Genomic DNA, 18,288 nt, shown 5'->3' on the forward strand with positions numbered 1-18,288 from the left:
TTTTAAATCCATATATGCCTTCTTCTAAATGGTGGGTCCTAAATACATTTGTTGCTTGATTTCCATTGCCTTCCCTATTAGACTTTTAAAATCAAACTTATAAATTTCTTTGAAGTAAGGTATAGTGTATTATTTATCTTTTTATTTCCGATGTCTGGCACATGCTTGGCACATGGTAGGCATATGATAAATGTTTATTGACTTGAACTTTTCAAAACTGAACTTGTAGTCAAAAGACCTGGTCTGTTACTCTAGTTCTCCTGCTCATGTGCTGTGTCCTTAGGCAAGTTACTTTGGTGCTCTGGGCTTCTATTTCCACAAATCCAGAGTAAGGTCCTATCTGGTTCTTGAAAATCTAATGTCAAGCATATAGTAGTAGGTGCTTAATAATTTCTTCCTTTGTATCAATTGCTTAATAAAATTAATTTTCAGGATTACCTAATTAGTGATGGAATAAATCAGTTTGCCAGATATATCTTATGTGTCATTTGGTTACATTGCCTTTTTTTCCTTAGTGTATAAAAACAATTTACATTTTCTTTCATTTCCAGATATATTCTCCCTCTAGTATTCCTTATAGTTTAACCATTATTATTATTGAATGAAAAATATATTAAAGATAGAAGAAATTGCCTAGGTTTATTTTGTAGATGAGAAATCTGATGCTCTGGAAGGTTATATGATTTTCCCAAAGCTATTTAACGGCGGAATTAGAACCGAGGTGTCATGATTTTTATTTGAGTGTGATTTCCACCTCACATATCTAGACATAATTAGCAGTTCCTTAGGATGAGATTGAAGAAGAAATTAGCAAAATACCTAAATTTAGGAGGGACATAGTTAGGATCATACAGTATGGAGGACAGGTTGGGGTCAGGAAATATACCCTAAATGGGTAACACTTTAGATTTTAAAGAAGAAATATAAGCCAGACTAAAGGTCAGTCTAGGGACATTCTAGGCAGAAGTTATAGCATGAGCCAAAGCATGAAAGTAAGAAATAACATACAGTAAAGTACAAGTATGTTTATGTTTGGAGAGCTTAAAATGTGAAGGAAGGATTGATAGGAGATGAAGCTAGAAGGGGCCAGATACAAAGATATACCATGTTAAAGAGCTTACACTTTCTCCCCTAGGCAGTGGGGAACTTTTGGCACATTTTTTAATGTGGAAGGAGATAGAATCACATACTTACTTTATATAGATTAGTCTAATGGTTCTATAAAAATGGTGTATTAATTATCTATGAATACATAACAAATTACACAAAATCCTAGTAACTAAAATAGCATGCATTATTATCTAATACTTTCTGTGGTCAGGAACCTGGGAGAGGCTTAACTGGGCTCTCTGGCTCAGGGTTTCTCACAAGGCAGCAATCAAGGTGTCAGGCTGGGCTGCAGTCGTTCCAAGGCTCGTTTTGGGGAGAATCTGCTTCTAAGCTCACTCAAGTGGTTGCTGGCAGTATTCTATTCCTTTTGGGCTAGACTGAGGGTCTGGTTTCTCTCTAGAGGTATCTCTCAGTTTCTTGCCACCTGTGCCTCTCTATAGTACAGCTCTTAACACAGCAAGCAGCTATGAGAAAGCAAGTGAGGGCAAAAGAAGAAGATATACAAGACAGAAGCCAAAGTCTTTTCACCTAATCGTGTCAGTGACATCTTGTCACTTTTGCCATACACTATTCATTAGCAGCAAGCCACTAGCTTTCCACTACCCACCCCACACTGAAGGGAGGGCATTACACAAGGTCATGAATACTAGGTAAACAGGGGTCATTGGAAGCCATCATTGCAGCTGCCTGAGACTAGAGCCAAAGTCATCCCCTCCACACTTTTAGTAGTCTAGGTTTGTCCTTAACATTGCTCTCATCGTGTCTTTCACTGTATCCAGTTAGACACCAGTTATTTCTTTCTGCCTGTCGAACTTTATTTGTCTCTGTTTCTATTTTTATTCTTATCCAAGTATTTCTTACTTAATGTATGGAAAAAGTCTCCTGATCTCTTTCCTGAGCCCTTTTCCTATCTTTAATCCATATTCTAAAACACCTGATACCTGTATATCTATCATTTATTCAACCAGCAATTATCATGGGCCCACTTTATGAACAGCACTTTATTAGACCTCCTTGGGAATATAATAGTGAGCAAGACAAGCATTGTCTCTGTTCCCTTGGGTCTTTATTAGTATCTTCTCTTTCCCTCTCATATGTTAGAAATACCACTAGTCCTTAAGGTACACTTCCATTTCTACGCTTCCTGTGAGACCTTCCTTGAAAGGTGTATGTTCCTCTTATCTGCGTCTACAGTTATTATCAGGAGAAGTTTTACTTTGAAAATTATGAGATTCTACAAGTTTTAAAGTGAGCCTTGGTTTAAGCTATTAAGTCTAATGAAGCTATTTCTGACCTCCCCTCTTAATCTACTTCAAGCAGTAGAGCAATGCATTACCACCCTGACTCATTGGAATCACCAGGAGAGCTTTTTAAAAACATAGATGCCTGGACATTTCCTCAAAGATTCTGCTTCATTATGTCAGAAATGAAAGCAAAATAAGACATTAAGGTGAATTTGATGTGTAGCTAGGTTAGAAAGCCATTGTATTGGAATCACCCTTGCCATTACACGATTAATTATTTTGTGTACATTTAATCATCCAAATAGCCTAAAGCAGTAGTTTCAAATACTGGTTGAGGAGTAGCTACATCAACACCTACAGACTTTTAGAGGGGTTGAGTTGACTACATCTGTGGTTGTAGCCAGGCTTCTATAATTTTTAAATAAGGAAATATGACTGATAACCGGGTTTCAGAAATATTAGATGAATGGACTGATACGTTAATTTTTTTGTGTTTTGCTTATCAGTACAATTCAGATAAATGCATGCAAATATTTGATAAATATTAAAGGCCAGTCAGCATGATAGTCTATGATTACTTGGAAGGTTTTGACCATATGGAATCATATTTTAAATAATAGTTGAACATGTGCTGTGTTTAGATTTTTAGGTGATCCAATATCATTCAGTTTTATAACTTTAGTCTTTCATACACTGATACATTTTCTCTAGATTTTTTAGGCTTTACATTAGATAACTTACTGATCACATGGAAAATTTGAAACAATCATCCTTTTTTTTCCTCGTATTATTCTGATAAATCTTATTATATCCTACTATAGAGAGGTATATTATTACTTTCTAACAGGATGGGATTGTCAGAATGTAGTTTTAATAAACTTGTTGTCTTCCTTTTCCTTAGTGTTATTCCTCTTTTAAGAGAGTCTGTTGGAATATTGATGCAGAGAACTCCTCCCCTGTTGGAAAATACTCTGCCTCAGTGCTATCAGAGGGTAAGTTTCAAAGCTTCCAAACCATTGGATTTTATATTGTTTCCAAACTGTTAGTGTTTTCAACTTTCACAAATATGGGTAGCATGTGTGTATAATTGAATATTTCTTCCAAGATTGAATGCTAACCATGAATGCAATTTATACAAACCAGAATAAAATCATTAGAAAACATTGTATACTTTATGAAAGAAAATGTGGTAGAAATTGTTCTGGTCTAGAAATTGAGCAGTTCTTTTAAAATATAGAATATGGATAGCAGATGATATAAGCATTTATACAACATATATTTTTTTAGCTTCCACTCTGTGCCAGATACTCTTCTAAGGTACTGGGGATGTAATGGTCAACAAAACAGGCAGTGTCTCTGTTCTCATGGGGCTTACAGTCTAGTGGGGAAACACAGGCAGTAAACAATAAATGGATAAATAAGAAAATGTCAGTGATAATTACTATAACAGAATTAAAATAAGGTGATGTGATAGGTGTGGATGGCTACAAGAGATTCACTGAGAAAGTTATATTCAAGGACATTGAAACCTTGATGACAAGAAGAAGCTAACCATATGAAAATCCTGGAGAAGAATGAATGTTCCAGGCAAAGAAAAATGGTAATGCAAAAGTGCTGTGTCTGGAACTAATTTAGTGTTTTTGAAGAACAGAAAAAAAGGCCATTGTGGCTGAAGCATAGTAAATAAAGGGGAGAGTGGCTTGAAAGGCTGGAGAGAATGGAAGGAGCCAGCTCATCTAGGAGTTTTGATCATACTAAGAGGCTTAGATTTAATTCTAATTCAATGGGAAGCATTGGAAACCTTTTAGGCAGCGGAAGTGTCATACATATTATATTTTTAAAAGATTATTCCATTTGCTGTGTAGAGCACAAATTCTATGGAGAATGAAAGGAAAGAAAATCGGTTATGAGGCTATTGTTACCTAAGTGAAAAAAAAAATGGTGGCTTATACTAAAGTTGTAGCAGTGAAGATGGAGACAAATACACATTTGAGATATGTTTTTGGAAGTGTATTATATTAGCAGAGGAGAGAAAAAGTGTTGGTTCACAATTTGATAGATGGTAATGCCACTTGTTAAGATTGAGGCTGAGTTGGTATACATTTGAAGACAGAAAATCCCCCCAAATGAAAAGTTCTGTTCTGGATATGTAAAAATTGAAATCCCTATTATATTTCTAGGGGAAATGTTAATTAAGTAGTTGGATATGCAGATCTGGAGTTTTGGGGACAGAATAGGACTAGAAAGAGTTTTGAGTAATCAATATATGAATAGCACCTAAAACATTGTATGAGATTACCTCGGGAGAGGTTATAGTTCTATTCTGTTAGCTCTAATTTCAATTCAAGATTTAGAGCACAGATGGGAAAGCGAATGGTTAGTAAGAGAGCTGGAAAACCAGAAGAGTATAGGATCACAGAGTTGAGGAAGGAAGAAGTAATCAACTGTGCCTGCCAAACTTTTCTGTGGTGTCAAGCGAGGTAGGAATAGAGAAGTGATCATTGATTGGCATCATGAACATCATTAATTACCTTAATAAGAGGAGTTTCATTGGCATGTCGGAAATGAGAGCATGATTTCAGTGGATTAAGGAGAAAATGAATAGGGGAAGTAGAGACAGTGGCTACAGACAACTCTTTTAAGAAGTGTTGTTAGAGGGAGCAGAGAAATGAGTTGATAGCCTGGATATGGACGTTGTATCAGGAGAGAGTATATTTTATGGATATAGTATCAGGAGAGAAGGTATTTACTTTAAAATAAGATATTTTAAAACAGTATAATTGCATAGAACTTTCCCGATATAGGAATGTTCTATAATCTACACTGTCCTTTTTTTTTTTTTTTTGGACAGTGTACTTTTAGCTAGAGTGCAGTGGCATGATCATAGCTCACTGAAATCTTGAACTCTTGGGCTCAAGCAATCCTCCCACTTCAGCCTCCTGAGTAGTTAGAACTACAGGTACATGCTGGCTAATTTTTTAATTTTCTTGTAGAGATGGGTCTTGCTATGTTGCCCAAGCTGGTCTTAAACTTTTGGCCTCAAGAGATCCTCCTGCCTTGGCCTCCCAAAGTGCTGGAATTATAGGCATGAGCCACCATGCCCAGCTTTTGCACTATCCAATATTGAAGCCGCAAGCCACATGTGGCTAGTTTAACTGATTTTTTTAATTTAATTTTTATTTTTTTAAATAGCCACATGTGTCTAGTGACTTTTGTTTTGCACATCATATTTCTAGAACATGTGTGTTATTCATAGTAACAGTCCAACTGAGAGGAAGGAATGGATGATACGGTATAGTGAAGGAGATTATTAAAGAAATGAAGTTCTTGAGAAGGTGAGAATGGATAGAACCCAAAGCACAATGGAGGGATTAATTGTAGACAGGAGCATGGATACAGCTTCCCCAGAGGGAAGACAGAAAGGACTGACATAGATGAGGGTCATCTGTAGATTTAATGGTATAGGTTGAGGGATTTTCCTGTGTGCTTCTATTTTCTCTATAATTTATAAGGCAGTATAATTATGCAGAGAGATTAGAAGGCTGGAAGAAAAAGGGAAAGGTATAAACTAGGCTTTTGAGAAAGGGAAAGTGAAGTGTTGCCCATTTAAGATATGTGATTATGATTTTAAGGTAAGGGTAGTCAGCAATAATTGTGGAAGTTGGACAATTTTTGAATGCCTAGGCTAAGTTGGCCCCTATATACTAAGTGTCGTGTGTGTGTGTGTGTGTGTGTGTGTGTATTCAGTTTCTCTTTTTCACCATAAACTACAAGGTAAGTATCATCTTCCTTTCTCTAGGTAAATGGAGTTTCATCCTAAATCACAAATGCTAGTGGCTGATTCAGGATTCTAATCCATGTCACTCTGACTATAAAGGTCATCATCATGCTCTTTCTACTATACCACATTGCCACAGTAGGAATAGTAATACAGATTTTCATCTGTAACTACACTTTCCTCAAATTTTTTAATTTGGAGAGTCATAAAGCTAGTTTCCACAGGAGTTAATCCTTAATCTATGTTTTAGGATAACTGCAAGAATGTACTTGTACTGCTACTTCAATGGAGGTAGAGGAAATCTTTTCAGTCAAGTTGTTTTATTAACAGTGGACCACTCCATGAGGATGCCATTTAGAAAAATGTGGAGGGATATCAGGTTAAAACCAAAACATCATCAGAGTTCAAAAAGAGGAAGAAAAAGTACATTTTGATTTCCTTCCCCAGTAAAAGCAGTCTTTAAAGAAGGCACAGTGGGTATTGTCTCAAATTTCTCACCAACTGTCTTGAAGTTTATATTAATAGAAAATAATGCCTATATTCATCAAATTCTTATAAAAATAAATATTTTGATAGATATAAGATCAATATTTTCTTAATTGACTTCCCAAGTAGATTATATAAAAATCCGAATCTCAGAATTGAAAATGATCTTATTTTTTCATTTGACCCAGACTTCTGTTGCAAGAATTGGCTCTGTGACTTCCAGTTGGTCATGTGCTTCTTGACCATTTCCAGGGATAGATGGTTAACACAGTCCCAGAGTAGCCCCTTTCTTTTTAAACTGCTGTAATTGTTTTAAAGATCTTTGCACATTGAGCCTTTCTTTCAACTTGGGTATCGATCTTTGTTCAACTACTCCAGATCTATATAAAGATGCTGAACAATAGCAGTGATTTGGGCATCTTTGTCTTTTTCCTGATCCTGAAAGAATACATAGAGGGTTTCATTCTTATTTTCTGTACATTTTTTTGTATATGGACTTTATGAAGTTAAGGAAATGTCCTTTGAATAATTTTTTTGAATTATGAATGTTGAACTTTATTAAGGAATTATAATGCCTTTACTGAAATGACTAAGTGATTTTTCTCTTTTACTTCATTAGTTGAGGAATAACATTAATAGAGTTTCTGATATGAAACCATTCTCTCCCTCTTGAGATAAACCCAACTTAGTCATGATATGTTATTTTTTTAATACATTGTTGAATTTAGCTTTTTTAATTCATAAGAGGAATTAGCTTATGATTTACTATCTTATGATTTACTATAATTTAATATAAGCTAGCAACTTTTTCCCCTTCTCAGGAAAAGCTAAGAGGTTATCTATTCCTTAAAAGTTTGCTGTCTGGGGCTTTTTAAAAAGGAAGCTTTGTTACTATTTCAGTTTTTTCTCTTTTTTTGAGAGAAGGGGGGCTTGCTCTTGCTCAGGCTGGTCTCGAACTCCTGACCTCAACGATTCTCCTGCCTCAGCCTCCCAGAGTGCTACGATTACAGGCATGAGCCACTGCACCCAGCCGCCATTTCAGTTTTTAATGGTCCTTCCACTTTCTTATTCTCTTGTTTTATACGGCATTCTCTGTATTTCTAGAAATTTATCCATTTTGTCTAGGTTTTCAAAATTGTGTTATTCATTTAATATATATACTTACTGAACACTTACTTGGACCAGGCTGTGTTTTAGGTGCTGAAGATACAAAATATGAAGAACAAAACAAAAATAAATCCCTAAGCTTATTGAGCTGAAGTTCTGCTGGAGGAGATAGGCAATAAACAATATAAAAACAAGATGATAGATAAAGTACTATTATGCTAAAAAGTAAAACCAAGCAGGGAATGTAGAAATGAAAACATTGTAATTTTAGACAGTGCTTACTGAAAAAAGGACATTTGAGTAAAGACCCAAAGTGGACCATGCAGAAATCTAGGAGGAAGAACACTCCAGGCATAGGGAATAGCAAGTACCCTGAGATAGGAGTTTGTCTGGCTTTTGAAAGAATGGCGAGGAGTCTGGGGTTCTGATGAAGAGGGAGGAAGAGGAGGAGGAGGAGATGAGGTAAATAAAGTAACAAGGGTGCCACAAGACATGGGTCCATGTAAATCATTGTAAGCACACTGGTTGAACTCTGAGTGAGATGGGAAGCCATTGGAAGATTTTGAACGAAGGAGTGGCAGCGTCTAACCTAAAATAACAAGATCTCACTTGGGCTACTATTTTGAGAATAGATGGGAGAGGTGCAAGGCTAGAATTAAAACAGTTAAGGGCCGGGCGCGGTGGCTCACGCCTGTAATCCTAGCACTCTGGGAGGCCGAGGTGGGCGGATCGTTTGAGCTCAGGAGTTCGAGACCAGCCTGAGCAAGAGCGAGACCCCATCTCTACTAAAAATAGAAAGAAATTATATGGACAGCTAAAAAAAATATATATATAGAAAAAATTAGCCGGGCATGGTGGTGCATGCCTGTAGTCCCAGCTACTCGGGAGGCTGAGACAGGAGGATCGCTTGAGCCTAGGAGTTTGAAGTTGCTGTGAGCTAGGCTGACGCCACGGCACTCACTCTAGCCTGGGCAACAGAGTGAGACTCTGTCTCAAAAAAAAAAATAAATAAAAAAAAAATAAAACAGTTAAGAAGCAATCTAATAATCCAGACTAGAGATAGTGTTGGTTTGAACTAGGCTGATAGCAGTATAGGTCGTGAGAATTATTTGGATTCTACTTGATCGAAATCTTTTATATATTCCTGTATTGATACATTCCTGTAATAGTTGTATTCCCTTTTACAGTTTTTTTAAAACTTTTGTGTTCGCAATTATTCCTATTTTTTATTTTGTATTTCGTTTAATTGCAATTTCTTTTGTTTTATCTTTTTCACTTTGATCAGAAGTTTGTATGACCACTGGCTCTCATCTTAATGACCAGTGGTTCTTAGCCTAATGCTGTGGAAACTTAGGGAGCCATTGGAAAAGCCGAGATCCCTCTCTTTTGGTTGTCATATGATTTGGGGAAGGGTATACGTTGTCATTTGGTTCCCTGGGGCCCAGGCATGCAGAGGTCCTGTAGTTTCTTGGATAGTTATACACAGTAAAGAATTGTCCTATCCAAAGGACACCCCATTAAGGAATATTCCTCTAGCTTATCAATCTTTTCAAAGAACTGGTTTTTTGATACTGTATATTCTATCATTTAATTCAAACATCCTCCTCACCTTTTTTAAACTAGTGGGTAGAACCCGTGTTTACTGTTATTAATATATTGCACAATAATTTAAGTGGGAGGAGGCACTTAACCTGATTATGATGTTCATATCTGCCCTTTGTATTTCAGGTGCAGCAGTTACAAGGAGTTTACAATTTACAAGAACAGCACTTTTGGACTTTATGTTCTGACGTTTATGTTGGGACCTTGAAATTAGTAGTAGCACCTGACGCTGATGCCAGGTGGATTTTAAGCCAAACACATAATATTTTTACTCAGGTATGACCTTTTTACTAACTTCTTTTAAGGGTCTTACAATTTATTATATCTACAGTTTTAAAAATGCTATCTAACATATTAAATATATGGTACTAAAATAAGAGGTAACCATAAAACTACTTTTTTTTTTCCAATCAGAGTCAAATTTGGGAGATCCTTATTGTAGTTAATACTCTTAAGGAAGATAGTTCCTATTGACTTATTATTGTAGTGACTTGAGTTTCTTCAAAAAAAAAAGTAGATTTTCCTTCATTACACACTCCTTATGAGACATGTTAGGTGCTGTTTGAAGCCAAGAATTCCAAAATGGCATTTGGAATAAGAATACTATCTTGTATACTGGTTTTAGCTAAAAACAGACTATTAACTTTTTTGTGTGGTAACAAAACCATGATTACCTTCTGTCTGATTTAATAGTTTAATATGCTGTTGATTTTTTCTTAATAGTATATTTGAAATCATGAATTACTGCATGGTCTGCAATCAAATTCTTTCAGTTGATGTTTGTGCCATCATGAGTTAACATAGTCATGTGATTAACAATCAGAGTAAGAGTGATTACTATGGGATGTATCGTGTATATGTTGGGAGAGTAAGAAGATCATGCCAATAACATCTAAGAAGAGAGAGAACACAAATTCTTTTTTGAGTCTAGTGTGCTGGAAACATTTGGTCAAAAAACCTAGGCATCAACACTGCTGCCAAAGTTATCTAACGCATAAATCTAATGAAGAAACTGGTTCCACACCTTAAAAAATCTATGGCTGAAAACTGAGATTATGTGCCTCCTGGTGTGATGGCACAGGTGATGCAACATGACCTGTGTGGTACTCCCGCCAAAAAGGTTTAGCTTGAATCTAATCATGAACAGCCAGACAAATCCAGCAGTGGGAACTTCTACAAAACTGTTAGCTTGGATTCTTAAAAAGTATGGATAACATGAAAGGAAAAAAAGGTGGGGAGATTAGAGGAGACTTCACAATTAAATGCAATGTGTGATCCTTGATTGGATCTCGGACTGGGGGGAAAAAGCAGCTGCAAAGGAAAGTATTGGGTAATTAAGGAAATTTGAGTGTAGACTATATAAGAATTATTCATATAATTGTATAGGTATTATATTTCTTGGGTGTGATAATGGCATTGTGGTTATAGAAGAATGTTCTTATTCTTAGGAGATACACGCTGAAGGATTTAATGGTAAAGTATTGAGATATCTAATTTTCAAATGTTTTGGCAAAAATAAAAAGATTACAGATAAATGTATTAATATATGTAGAGAGATTAAAGCAAAGATGGCAAAATGTTAACAATTGGTGGATATATGTGATGGATATACAGGTATTTTTTGTACTATTCTTTTGACTTTAAAATTTTTCAAAAAAAGAAGTTGAAAAATAAAAACTTTAGTGGCTCTGCATTGCTACCAGGATAAAGCCCAAACTTTCTAGCATGATCCAATTGATTTTTCAAGTCTCTCTCCTACTTTTCATTGCCATTTTCATTTGGTACTTTTGTGTACCAAATCTACTGGACTGTTTACTTTTCTGTGTAGGACAAAAACCCTACTCTAATTTAAAGGTTCAATTCAATTGTTACTTTCTCTCTAAAGCTTTAAAGTTCCCTTAAAGCAGAATTACTTTATCCTGTGATACGCATTTCACCTTGTACACACTGTATTTGTTTGCAAGTTCCTACCAGATATCATGATTTTGCATTCCCAATGCTTAGAAGAGTATATGTGTATAATGAATTTGTTGGATAAACAATTCTTAAAACTGTATTTGACCAAAACCAACTTTACATATGCTGAGTATGAAAAAAAATTGTTGGGTTCCCACTGATCTTTTTAACCAAAAACATAAAAAGATCTTAATGAGATACAGAATCTCTTTTCTCTAATAAAGAGAAATATGTGGTTAGTCCCTTGGGAATAAATTAATGAAATAATCTTATGTGTAATTAGGATTTACTCAAATTCTAAACTTATGTGTATTCAAGACTTTACCACAAAACAATAAACTGGTACCACTGATTTATTCCAGAATTTTAACAACTAGGTCTCTTTCTTCACAGACCCTCTAAGTCAGTGTCATTATTACTTTCCTAATGAAGCATGCAAGACCTTCATAGCATGTCTGAATCTTTCTCATACCTCCTACATACTTCAGGGACAAAAAGAGGAGGCTAGCGCGGTAACCTTTCTTTTCACTGCTATTTCTAGTTCTTTTTTCTCTCTTTTACTCTGAATTTTCTCTTAGTTATGCCATGTCCTGCCACACTCATATTGTAAGCTTCTGTTGGCCTCTAGGACACTCCATACTGTCCTAAGACTTTGGCACCTAGTCACAATTTTCCCTCTGACAAGGAATGCAGTTTCTAGGTTTAGAAGTGTGCAAGCAGCTGTGTCTGTGCTCAGGAACTGCTGAAGTTGTCATTCAAGTAGGTGGAGGGAGGTTCTTCTGCTAACCTTAGAAATTTTGGCTTTTAAATGGCTGAAGCTGAAAGTTTATTCAGCTGCTTCTTTGGTTTTGGAAACTGCATTTGAGCTTTGAATATTTTAAACCCTGAAAAATATTTTAAGCCTTTTTGTCAAGCAAAGGTCAAGTCAACTTTATTTTATTTGTTGCAGAGACTAGAGATTTTTTGAGGCTGCGGTGAAGATGGTTCAACACATTTCAACTCATTTTTCCCAGGGTGGGGGGAATCACCCTACTAATGACTTTCATTCCTATGTTTAATGATTTAAAGTTCTCTTATAACCACTGTATTATGATCATTCTGACATATTCAAAATTGAAATTTTTTATTAATTTATTTCCTTTTCTGCTTATACCCATGTCGTTATGCTATGAGTATATGCCAGGCCTTGCAGGAGCATTTTCATGAAATGAAATGTAATTTAAAATTTAATTAATTTTTTAATTTTAAATTACATCTTATTTATAATTTCTACTTACCACAAATAAAAAAACTTAAATTGCTCCGTTTTTGAGAAAAAAAATCACACTAATGCTTTAGGTATATTTCTTGCAGAAAGATTTAAAATACTGGTGGCCTTAGTTCCAAAAGACCAAAAGAAGGATTTTTTTCAATAATAAGTCATACCTTTTGGCTTATTACATTTTTAGCTATCTTTCTTATAGCCGATATTAAATTAGAATTTACATAATAATTTTTGGTTAAAATTGTTCTTGTGAAAGCTTATATGAGGATAACTTTAAACTGAAAAGACCAACTTCAAAAGTTTGAGAATTATAACTTTCTGTTGTGTTTATAAAACTATAGCTTTGTGACTATTGTAGACCTGTATATTAGGCATTATCCTTTTTAATCTCATTTTCCAGAGTTACCAATTAATCTTTAACTGCTAAAGAAAGTGCCTTGTTATGCATAAATATAGAGTAATATAAGTGAATTGCTGCAAGTCACTTTATTATTTAGATTCTTCTGGGATGAAGTGATAATCCAGTTTTTAAACTACAAGGTTTTAAACTACAAGGTTTTCTATTGGTATAGAACAAATTCTATCTCCCCTTTTCCCCTTGCACTAGTAACAGGAGTTACTGTTTTCAAATTGATAAAATGGAAAATTTATCTTTTGTGTTTCATATATGAACAGGAAGAGAAAGTGGGATGCTGGATTAGGAATGTAGTTTAACATTTTATATATGTTTTTTGTTTTAGACTGGCCAATATCATCTGTTAATTATTTTTAATAACACACTTCATGATTATAACTATAATCCTAAAAATTTTAACATACTTTTGTTTTGTTAGAAATAATGTTGTCTGAAGAAAACACATTAAAGAAAAATCTAGAATATGCTTGGAGTTCATTCCCCTCCTTAGTTCCACAAAGCACAAAAGACAGTCAAGCCTAATACATATTTACTCCCCAATAGAATTTCTACCTTTATCTTTTCCATCTTTTCTATTCTTCTGCCTTTCTCCCTTATGCCTATTAAGTCCTAAGCCCCCAGCTTCCTGCTTCAGCTTTTTGTGCTCTGTTCTCTGGCCTCAGTAGAAGTTAACACTGATACCCAGGAAGGAACCAAAAAGCCTCCCGACAAGCCCAAATGGGAGCGCCCCAAGTTTCAGAAACCCTCCACCTCCGTCACTCTCCTGACTCTCTGTCATAATCCCTTCCTGTCTCTCATCCAGCCTTGTTGTGTCTGCTTAAGGGTGAGGGTAGGAGAGAGGGAAGGTATCTACCCTTTTCCAGGTGGGTTGCTATGTTTTCTACCATTTTTATTTATTTTCCCTTTTTGTAAAGAGCTTTAATCTTTATTCTACTTGCTCACTCTGTGCTCTTTCCTTATCCATCTTTCTATTATCTTTCTTCATTATATGTACTTGAAGTCCACCAGAATCCAACTTCCTTAGGAGGCTGACACGAACAGCCACTAGATGTGAGCCCAGCAAATCCCTAGGATTGTTGTTTTTAATTGATCCACATGGTTTAAGTGTTCATTGGGTGGTTGATAGTGGTGGAAATAATAGCAGCAGCGGCGGCTGGCGTTTATTAAGCCCACCATGTGCCAAGCGCTGTGATAGGTACCTAACATATTACCGAATCTTCATAAGACGATTTACAGAGAAGGAAACCCAGACCGAAGTTATTGTTCTTCACTTGTAATTTAGTCACATTTACTCACTATTTCGCTAACTCTGAAGTGATTTAGGTTTCACATGGAAGACATGGAAGACAGTTTTTCAAGACTTCATTTTAAAAGGATAAAGATTAGTATATGTTCAGTCAAAAACTAAAGTAGAAAATTTCTGTAGTTTTTGATTGGTAGAGAATACAAGCAAACCAATAATTTTCTATAGTCATATTCCGTTTATTTTTCTAAATTTTTACTTCTGATTTGTTCTCCTTTCCACAACAATGAATATTTGTTGAAGATATTCTAAGCCTGTGGCACCCAGTTAACGTTTATTTTCTTAGGAGCATATAAGTATTTAAAATAACTAGCTGTCTTTCCCATTTTAAGAAGTATCGACTGAAGTATAGTTTGTACATTATTCTCAGCATACACAATTAGCATTATATGGTTTTCACATTTTAAGGACCTCTCAGTCAGCCTCAGCCTCCTGGTATCATTCCAGTGATAGAATATTTGATGAACCTGAGCACTGTTTTTATCTGCCGGAGTATCTGTCATGTCTTCGTAATGTGAATAAACTATAGAAAACCTAGTTTGCATTTAGGGAGTTGGTGACTCACTGTAGGATTCTTTAGAAATACTGCTTTCTGTCCACTCTGAAGGAAATTGAAAGAGGAAAATGGGAAGCTGGAAAACTTGAAGCTGTGCCTATTGGGACAGATGGATGAAGCAAAATGATGTTTTTTTGCAGTTAGACTGAGTTTTTGTGGCAAGCTGTAGCCCCTCAGGGGAAGAATATCAGCTTGAGTAATTAACTGGTGATTATGCAAAGATAATTTACCTAGCTTCTTTGTTTTTCCCCTTTCTTTTTTATTGCCTTGGGCTACTTCATTTTTTATTATCATCCTTACTGTGTTAGGGCTGGGGTAAGGAAAATGGCAAAGACAAAAGGAGCTCAACTCATTTGGCCCATTTTATTTTCATTAACAATTTTATTGAAAGAGAAAAGAAATTAAGACAATTTATTTGGGCAATAGTTGTTTTCTCATAAGGTTAGTTATACAATAATTTTGCAAAAGAGTTCCTTACTTATTTCAAGGTTATCTAGATTGAGTATATAGAATCATATAACTAATCAATTATAATTTGTTTACAGCAACATTCTATAACAGTGCCTGGTATGTAGCAAGGGTTTATTAAATATTTGTCAAATATTGGATGAATATGTAACAATTCTGTGAGGATTAGTAGGTTTGGTATTTATCAACATTTTTAAAATGAGAAAAACTGAGATTTGGTTTTAATTTGTAGCTCAAGAACATACAGATACTAAGTTCTGTCTCTTTTCTGCCACAAGCCTCTTAACTAAGGAGAGGACGCTATTAAATGTATTTTCTGTAAATATGAGTAACAGAGAGCTTTAACTTACCTTTTTTTTTTTGTTTGTTTGTTTTTGGTTTTGTTTTTTAAAACAAGACAAGGTCTCCCTATAAAGTAGCACCTGCCTGTTCGGGAACCTCTAGCCTCAAGCAATCCCCCCTCCCCCTCCCCCCTCCCCCAGTAACTGGGATTACAGGTGCAAGCCACTGCACCCAGCTGCCTTTTTTTTTTTAATGAGGCAAAATTAAAGTATATTTTCTATGCTGACAAGCTTCGAGCATCTGTCCAGCTTTTTAGCCATTAGAGTTGTTCCTGACTCCTTTCAAATATTCATTAGTGTTGTGCAGAGCCTTCCTATCTGAATGCTAGAAAAAAGCCATGCTAGAAAGCAGTGTTTTGAGGAGCCCAAAATTGATGTAAGAAGGTTCTGTTAATGGATTTTTATCCCTCACTCTGGTTTTTTCCTTTCTATTAAATATTCCGATCCACCATTCATTCTATGGTACTGATAAGAAAGGGCTTATTGTGACTGATGGTTTGCTTTAGTAAAATAAATCATTGTGGGTTGAAAGAAATTAGTAGAATTTCAGTTCATTCAACTAATATTTATTTATCAGTTACTATGTGCTAGGTACTACTTGAGGTTCTGGGATTAAGCAATGAAAAATGGAAGACACATCCTTCACCTTGGAGAGATTATAATATAGTGGGAGATCAACAATAAACAATAAGCACAGTGAATAAATAAGTTTTATAATATATCACAAGGTGATGAATATTATGGGTAGGGAGATTGGGAGGCATTTACCAGCTCTTGTCTTCATTTTTTTTCTCTTTAGACTTTGGCTATTTCAGTGTTTAGTATTCAAAGACAGGAGGAAGAACCAGCAAAGGAAACTGAGAAAGATTGACAAGTGAGGTAAAAGGGCAACCAGTGAATACTCTCTGGAAGCCAAAAGAAGAAAAGGTGTTTAGTAGGAGAGAGTGGTCATCTGTGCTATTGCTGATAGGTTAAGTGGTAAGCTGAGGCCTGAGAATTGAGCACTGGTGGGAGCAGCTTGGAGGTTACCTTAACAAACAGTTTGGGGAAGTGGTGGGAGGCACAAGTTTGGTTCAAATGAATTTGAGGGAGAAGAGAGAAAAGGAATTGTAGACAACAAATATGGACAACTCTTCTGAGGCTTTTTGCTATAAAGAAGACCAGAGGTTTGGACTGTAGCCCAGAAGGAGATGTAGGGTTAAGTAAAGGATTTTTTTAAATGGAAGAAATTACAATGTGTTTGCATGCTAATAGAAGTGATCCAGTTGAGGGGGAAAATTGATAATATGGAAGAGATTAGGGACAATTTAGACAGCAGTATCCTTGAGTAGCAAGTTCATATCCAAAATTAAAGAGAGGAGTTGGAGTACAACATAATTAAATAACCAATAGATGGCTATACTTACTAAAGTGTTTCCTAATCATTTGTCATGGGAGGATTTAGACTGGGTTGATTTATTGATTTTAATTAGTAGCCAGTCAGTCAAGCACCAATGGCAGGTGCGTAACCCCGTTTTTCTAAATATCACTTGGACAGGGCATGTGACTAGTAGCATGACTTTTTTTTTTTTTTTTTTTGGAGTGGTAAATGATGACTCTTTTTCATAACTTATGAGTATATTTGTTTCTGAAACAATTTTCTGGTGCTTTATGATAAAAAATGATTATTTCCCAGAGGCAGAAGAGAAAAATAATTCTTTACTTTTTCAAAGCATTAGATTTTTTTTTCTACTTTTCTGAAATGTGTAGTCTGTTATTGGCTTGTTTGATTGTCTAATTTTTTTTGTTTTTTTTTTTTGTTTTTTTTTACTTTTCAGGCCGGAGTGAGACAGCTTTATGTACAGATTGACTTTGCAGCCATGTAATGAAGGAAAAGAAATTATGCTTTCTTTTGGACCAAATTTTTCTGGTACTGTACAATCCAAAACATTGTACCCAGCTTTTTAAAATAGAGAAATTATCACTACAACTCCCCAGCACCAAGTAGACCAGGTAGAGTCAGCCAAACGTTTGTGCTCTGCGGGGAGTTCACAGCTAAGGGATCAGAATTAAGAGGATATCTCCTGGACTTTTTGATCTTTTCTTTTGTGCTCTTCCCTCCAAACCATTACGGAGGTTTCTGGTTTTGTTCCAGGGTGTTGGTTTGTCCTTTTTGTTTTTTGTTTGTTTTGATGCTGAATTTCCTCACTCTCACCCCCTTATCCCAGCCAGTAAGAAATTCATATTGTGGGCCTCCAATCATCTGGAATGTCTTCACTGAAGCTTCTGGAAACCAATGCTTTCATTCCCATGAAACCAGTGTTATTTAAAAAAAGAAAAAAAGAAAGAAATGGAAATCTGTTTTATATGTAATGTCACAGTTGTTGACGTTCTTCAGTATAATCATATGTTTGTAAAATTGTTTGTACCTTGCAAACTTAAGAACCAAACCATATTGGGTTTTCAAAGTGCCTTTGTATCAGAAAATGTATTTGCCAGCATAGAAATGTACCATCAAAGCTCATGTATATTATTTTTTAAATGGATAGTCTGTAATCTATACAAAATAAGACTTTTGCTAGTAATGTATATTGTCTTTTTATGTACTTCCAGCATAGGTTTAGATATATGAAAATTTTCCTTTTATTGTTTTATCTCATCAAAAAATAAAAGGTGTTA

General features: G+C 35.4%; 1 protein-coding gene across 1 annotated transcript in view; it reads left to right on the forward strand.

Moving 5' to 3' along the window:
* Positions 1 to 18,288, forward strand: part of SLC30A7 (solute carrier family 30 member 7) — a 65,428-nt gene extending 47,140 nt beyond the window's left edge. The window contains exons 9-11 of the mRNA XM_069478300.1: positions 3,256 to 3,346; positions 9,454 to 9,603; positions 17,448 to 18,288. Of these exons, the coding sequence (XP_069334401.1) occupies positions 3,256 to 3,346; positions 9,454 to 9,603; positions 17,448 to 17,495 (289 nt within the window). The 3' untranslated portion in view covers positions 17,496 to 18,288. The remainder of the gene's footprint in view (positions 1 to 3,255; positions 3,347 to 9,453; positions 9,604 to 17,447) is intronic.

This window comes from Eulemur rufifrons, chromosome 8 (assembly GCF_041146395.1).
Source record: "Eulemur rufifrons isolate Redbay chromosome 8, OSU_ERuf_1, whole genome shotgun sequence".
Taxonomy (NCBI): domain Eukaryota; kingdom Metazoa; phylum Chordata; class Mammalia; order Primates; family Lemuridae; genus Eulemur; species Eulemur rufifrons.